The 6,416-nt window shown below is 44.2% G+C and overlaps 1 protein-coding gene across 1 annotated transcript; it reads right to left on the bottom strand.

The window, feature by feature from the left end:
* Positions 1-2,018: 2,018 nt before the first annotated feature.
* Positions 2,019-3,346, bottom strand: MRGPRD (MAS related GPR family member D). The gene has a single exon (XM_027856341.1). The coding sequence runs from the start codon at positions 3,081-3,083 to the stop codon at positions 2,019-2,021; it is 1,065 nt and encodes a 354-aa protein (XP_027712142.1). The 5' UTR covers positions 3,084-3,346.
* Between the last annotated feature and the right edge of the window lie 3,070 nt (positions 3,347-6,416).

Here is a 6,416-nt window from a genome sequence, read left to right as displayed (position 1 = left end):
TGAGGCTGGTCGAATCAAAGATTTAGAGTTAATCCGGACCTCCAAAGCCATCTGGTTCTTCTCCCTCATTTTGCAGATGAGGAATGGAGACAGAGGTATCTAAGGGACACGAAGAAAGTCCACCCCAAAGGTGGATTTAAAAAAACAATCAGGTTCTGATGACTTTAGAGTGAGGCTCTTTCTCCTGCACTTAGGACTCTGGGGGACCATCTTTGAGTCACATCTTGGGTGTCCCTGAGATCTGGGGGGATGAGGCATGGGCCTGAATGGCGCTGGACGGATGTGCCTTTGTCCAAAGAAAAATGGTACGTCCGAGGGCGATGGTAGTAGCCCTCGGTCTACATCGGGAGGAAATCCAGGAACCAAAGTGAGGAGGCATGGTGAAGATGCTTTGGGACTAACACCCACAGTGGAAGGGGGCTGCTGCTTTCCTGTGCTGCTGTAGCTCACACTTCCCCTCTATGACTCAGTAGGCAGTCTTGGAGACTTTCTGTGGCTGAAAAATCCATCCGCCTCCCTCCTCCCCCTCCCGAAGGCCATATAATGATGAGCTTTTCGGATGTTGGCTCTGCCCGTCCTTGGACAAGAGATGTAGAGTCCATTCCTGGGGACCCAGGTGGAACTTATCTAGTGTGGTGGGAGTTCCCGTCGCTCAGGCATAGCCCACCGGAGTCCAGAGTCATTTCCATACGTGATGTGAAAGGCCCCGGCATCAGGGGATTTCTCTTCCTCTTGTATGGGCAGTAATCCAGCTGAATCACACTTTCATCCTGCTGGTGTGGGGAGCAGAAGTTGGAGATAAATGCCAAAGTTGTAGACCCTTGGAAATGAACATGTTTTATTCTGATAATGAAAAGATGAGAGGGAATAGTAGCAGTAGTAGCTAAGATTTATATAGTGCTTTCTGTGGATGAGGTGCTGCCCTGAGCTCTTTACGCGTGTTATTTCATTCTCACAACAACCCTGGGAGGTAGGAATTATGAGCCCCATTTACAGATGAGGAAACTGAGGTAGACATAAATTAAGTGACTTGGCCAGGGTCACCCAGCTAGTGAAGGTCTGAGGTCAGATTTGAACCCAGATCTTCCTGACTCCAGGCTTGGTCCTCTCTCCACATGCTACAAGCGGCCTCTAATGAGAAAGGCCAGGAGGCTGAGCACTCTAGTCTCTCAAAGGAGTGTGGGGTAAGAGACAAGAATAAAATCCACTTGCTCTAAATATTGTCAGTCTTGGGGTACAAGAGGTTCCGAGCAAAATCAGCCCGTAGCTTACATCTGTTGGTTCAGTCCCTTCCCATCAAGTGCTGGTTACACAAAAGGTCATCACAAAGGGTGACTAGTGAGCACACCTGTTTATTGAAGCAAATCAGCAACCACAAACTGGAGAAGTTACTCAGATTAGGATACACTAGAAAAATATGCAAGAGGGAATGAGCCCTTCCGATGTGAGAAAGACACGATTAGCTCAGAGCAAGAGACAGGGTCTGAGGCCAGCCGCGGGGACGCCCTCTGAGGCCTCCAGGCAAGGAGACCTCCTCTCCCTCAAACCGTACTAGGGGCACCTCTACCAGGGGCTCAAGCCCCTAATCTCGTGTTCCCCTCCACGGCAGCTGCCCATGCTTAGTGCCCGTTATCTTTTAACCAATTAATATCAATTAGCTTTTACGAAGAGATATTTGCTGAGAATATATAGCCATAACAGAAGTGCAAACGTTTCCCCCAGCGCCCCGGGGCACACTCTCCCCTACGCCCCTTCAGCCCTTGGGGAGAGGGGTCTCCAGTCAAAGCTACAGGGTAGTCACGCTTCCCCACCGGCAGATTCGATGTTGAAATGCAGTAACACAGCCGGTGGGTGACGTGCTCCGTCTCGCAGGACGAGGCATCTTGGCATCTGGGTCAGCACACTGTTGGTAGCTCGGTCCTCCTGGCAGTCAGGAAAGCCTCAGAGGAGGAGCTGGGGCAGGCAGATCGAGGGCCAGGGAAACGTCGGTGGGATCGGGTGGGCGCAGGCCGGGGCTGTCAGACAGACTGGGGGTCTCTACATTTGGCGGTTACCCTCGGGAGCTCCTCATTTGTATCCTCACCTCCACCCTGAGCCCCTCGACTATCTGATCCCAGCGCTGCGGGGGACATCTCTTCATCCCAGAAAGCCCTCTCTAGCGTGACCCCGAGGGGCTCATGAAACCTTTTCTTCCTCTGACTCCCAACCGTGAAGTAAATGATGGGGTTGGCAGCGCTGTTCACGCAAGAGAATATTTTAACCACACCATAGAAAATAATGTTCGGTCTCTCCCTCCGGCAGAGCCAGTAAATAATAAACCAATGGACTGCGAAGGGCAGGGCACAGATGAGAAACACCAAGATGGTGACCAGGATGATGATGTAGAGCCTTGCTGGCTGGCGCTTTCGGGAGACCCTCCGGACTTTAATGAACAGGGTCAAGCCGGATACACACATCACTGGGGTGAAGACGCCAAAGATCAAAACCATAAAAAACAAGTCTACTTTCTGACATGAATTCTTATTTTCCTTTTGCACGACACAGAAATAGATAGCTACCAGATTCTCCAGGATGGCCAGAGCCCACAGTACTGCGCACACCAGGGCAGACAGATTCCTGGGACGGTGACATCGGTACCAGATGGGGAAGAGGACAGAGAGACATCGCTGAGTGCTGATGGTGGCCAGCAGGCTCAGCCCCAGGACGTAAGCCAGGTGCCTTGTTCTCCTAAAGATCTCAGAAATGTGCCAGGGCCAGGGACCAAACTCAGGCCTGTTGAGAATGCTTGAGAGAAACATGCAGAGGAGGAATAAGAAGTCAGCAATGGCCAGGTTGAAAATGTAAACAGAATAGGGGTTCTTCTTTATGCCGAACCTGAGAAACCAGATGATGGTCCCATTCCCTACCAGGCCACACAGGCACAGCAGCGCAATGACGATGGCTATTCCCAGAGGAGACGCGTTCCCGTCCTCAGTGGAGTTGGTAGCTGTTGGTACTGTAACCATCATTGTTAGGTGGGAGGGTGGACCATGAGACTGAGGCAGGGGAGCCCTGCTGATGAAAGATAAAAATAAACAAGTCATCCCTCCGTGTCCTAGGAGACTGACAAGACAGTGAGCCCTGTCCTCTCTGCCAAATGCACTTCTTAAAAAGTTCACTTTTATCTTATTTTCAGTTCTAATCTCTCTTTCCTCCTCCCTCACCCACTGAGAAAGCAAGAAAAACAAAACCCATTACAAATATGCGTAATCATTTACAAACTCCTGTATTAGCTGTGTCCAAATAAGGAAAAAGAAAGAAAGAAAAAGAGAAAGGAAGGAAGAAAGTAAAAGGAAGGAAAGAAAGGAAAGAAGGAAAGAGAGAAAGAAAAAGAAAGGAAGAAGAAAATATTCTCTAATCTGCCCTCTGTGTCCACCAGCTCTTGATTGGGAGGTAGTCAGATGGCATGTTCCATCATGACGTCTCTGGAATTGTGGTGGGTCATTGTGTTGATCAGAAGAGCCAAATCTTTCATGGTGGAGCATGGTTAACAATGTTGCTGTTACTGTATACAATGTTCTCCTGGTTCTGCTCCCTTCGCTTGGCATCAGCTCGTACAAATCTTCCCAGGTTTTTTCTTTTTTTTTTCCTGAAATCTCATCATTTCTCATAGCACAATAGTTTTCCATCACAATCGTATATTACAGCTTGTTCAGCCATTCCCAATTGATTATCCCATTAGTTTCCAACTCTTTGCCACCACAAAAAGAGCCGTTATAAAGATATGTGTATGTGTACATATACATATGTGTTTTGTTTTTGTGAGGCAGTTGAGGTTAAGTGACTTGCCCAGGGTCACACAGCTACAGTCAAGTGTCTCAGGTCCTCCTGATTCCAGGGCCAGTGCTGTATTCACTACACCACCTAGCTGCCCCAAAATATATATTTTTACAGATGGATCCTTTTCTTTTCCTTTGATCTCTTTGCAGTATAGACCTAGTAGCAGTATTGCTCAGCCAAAGGGTATACACAGTTTTGTAGCCCTTTGGCTGTAGTTCCAAATTGCTCTCCAGAACGGCTGGACCGGCTCACAGCTCTACCAACAGTGCGTTAGCGTCCCTGTTTGTCCACATCCCCTCCAGCATCTGTATTTTTTTCCCTGTCATCTTAGCTGATCTTATGGGTTTAACTTAATTTGAAAATTTTAAACTCAAAGTTGTTTTAATTTACATTTCTCTATTAGTAATTTAGAGCATTTTATGTGGTTGTTGATAGCTTAGATTTCTTCCTCTGAAAACTGTCTATTCTTATCCTTTGACCATTTATCATTTGGGAAATGGCTCATATTCTTGTAAATTTGACTCATTTCCCTATATATGTTAGAAATTAGATTTTTATTAGAGAAACTTGCTACAATGATACCCCCCCCTCCAGTTTCCTGCTTTTCTTCTTCTTCTTCTTTTTCTTTTTTTTGCATTTTTTTATTTAGGCAATTGGGGTTAAGTGACTTGCCCAGGGTCACACAGCTAGTAAGTGTCAAGTGTTTGGTCTGAGGCTGGAATTGAACTCAGGTCCTCCTGACTTCAGGGCCGGTGCTCTATCCGCTGTGCCCCCTAGCTGCCCCCTCCTGTTTTTCTTCTAGTTTTAGCTGCAATAGTTTTGTTTGTGCAAAAACTTCAATTTCATGTAATAAAAATTAACCCTGTGTTATCTCCCAGGAACCTCTTTATCCCTTGTTTGGTTATGAACTCTTCACCTATCCATAAATTTGACAGATAATTTCTTCTATGCTCTACTAATTTGCCTGTGATGTCATCCTTTATGTCTAAATCAGCTACCCATTTTGACCTTATCTTCATATGTGGTGTGAGGTGTTGGTTTATAATTAGTTTCTGCCAGACTACTTTCTGGTTCTCCCAGCAGTTTTTGTCAAATAGTGAGTTCTTGTCTCAAAAGCTCGAATCTTCGGGTTTGTCAAATATTAGATTACTACAATCAGTTATTGCTGCGTATTATGTACCTAATCTCTCCCACTAATCCATCACTCTATTTCTTAGCCAGTACCAGATTGTTTTGATGATTACTGCTTTGTAATACAGTTTGAGCTCTGTTATGGCTAGGCCACCTTCCTTCATGTTTTTCCATGAATTCCCTTGATATTCTTGACCTTTTATTTCTCCAGATGAATTTTGTTATTATTTTTTCTAGCTCTATAATTTTTTTGGCAATTTGGTATGGCACTGAATAAATAAATTAATTTTTGTAGAATTGTCATTTTTATTATATTGACTTAGCCTACTTATGAGCAATTAATATTTCTGTAATTGTTTAGATCTGACTTTATTTGTTTGAAAATTAGTGTGTTCATGTAATCCCCGGGTTTGTCTTGGTAGGTAGATTTCCAAGTATTTGATGTTTTCCGTGGTTATTTTAAATGGAATCTCTCTTTCTGCTGGGTTTTGTTGGTAATATATAGAAATGCTGATAATTTCTGGGGGTACATTTTGTACCCTGCCACTTTGCTGAAGTTGTTAATTGTTTTGACTAGTTTTTTAGTTGATTCTTTAGGATTCTCTAAGTAAACCATCATTTCATCTACAAAAAGTGATCGTTTTGTTTCTTCTTTGCCTTTGCTCATTTCTTCAATGTCTTTTATTTTTTGCCTTTTTTTGGGGGGAGGGTGTGAGGCAATCAGGGTTAAGAGACTTGCCCAAGGTCACACAGCTAGTAAGGGTCAACTGTCTGAGGCTGGATTTGAACTCAGATCCTTCTGACTCCAAGACCAATGTCTTTTTCTTATCATATTTGCTATAGCTAGCATTTCTAGTACAATATTGAATAATACTGGTAATAATGGGCATTCTTACTGTTCACCTTTGTCTTATTGAAAGCTGTTTATCCTCATTACAAGTAATGCTTGTGTTGGGGTTTAGGTGGCTACTAGTTGGCCGGCTAGGTGGTGCCACAGTGCACAGAGCATGAGGCCTGGAAGACTCATCTCCTTGAGTTCAAATCCGGCCTCAGAAACTTATTAGCTGTGTGACCCTGGGTAAGTCACTTCACCCTTTTTGCCTTAGTTTCTCCATCTGTAAAATGACCTGGAGAAGGAAATGGCAAATCACTTCAGTGTTTCTGCCAAGAACAACAAAACATTTCATTTTAAGGAAAGCTCCATTTATTCCTATGTGTTCGTGGTTTTTTTCTGTTTGTTTTTGTTTTACCAGAAGAGGTATTGTATTGTATTTTCTCAAAAGCTCTTTCTGCATCTATTGAAATAATCATGACTTTTGGTGTTTTTGTTGCTAATGTGGTCAATTATGCTTATGGTTTTCTTAGTATTAAACCAGCTCTGTTTCCCTAGTATAAACCAAGCGTGGTCAAAGTGTGTGATCTTTGTGCTGTAATCTCCTTGCTAGTATTTATTTAAATTTTTTTTG

The sequence above is a fragment of the Vombatus ursinus genome, unplaced genomic scaffold, assembly GCF_900497805.2.
Source record: "Vombatus ursinus unplaced genomic scaffold, bare-nosed wombat genome assembly UNPS02011369.1, whole genome shotgun sequence".
NCBI lineage: Eukaryota > Metazoa > Chordata > Mammalia > Diprotodontia > Vombatidae > Vombatus > Vombatus ursinus.
This window is presented reverse-complemented; position numbering and strand designations above follow the sequence as displayed.

Coding starts and splice junctions, on each gene's coding strand:
- MRGPRD (XM_027856341.1), bottom strand. CDS start 3,083: ATGACTTGTTTATTTTTATCTTTCATCAGCAGGGCTCCCCTGCCTCAG.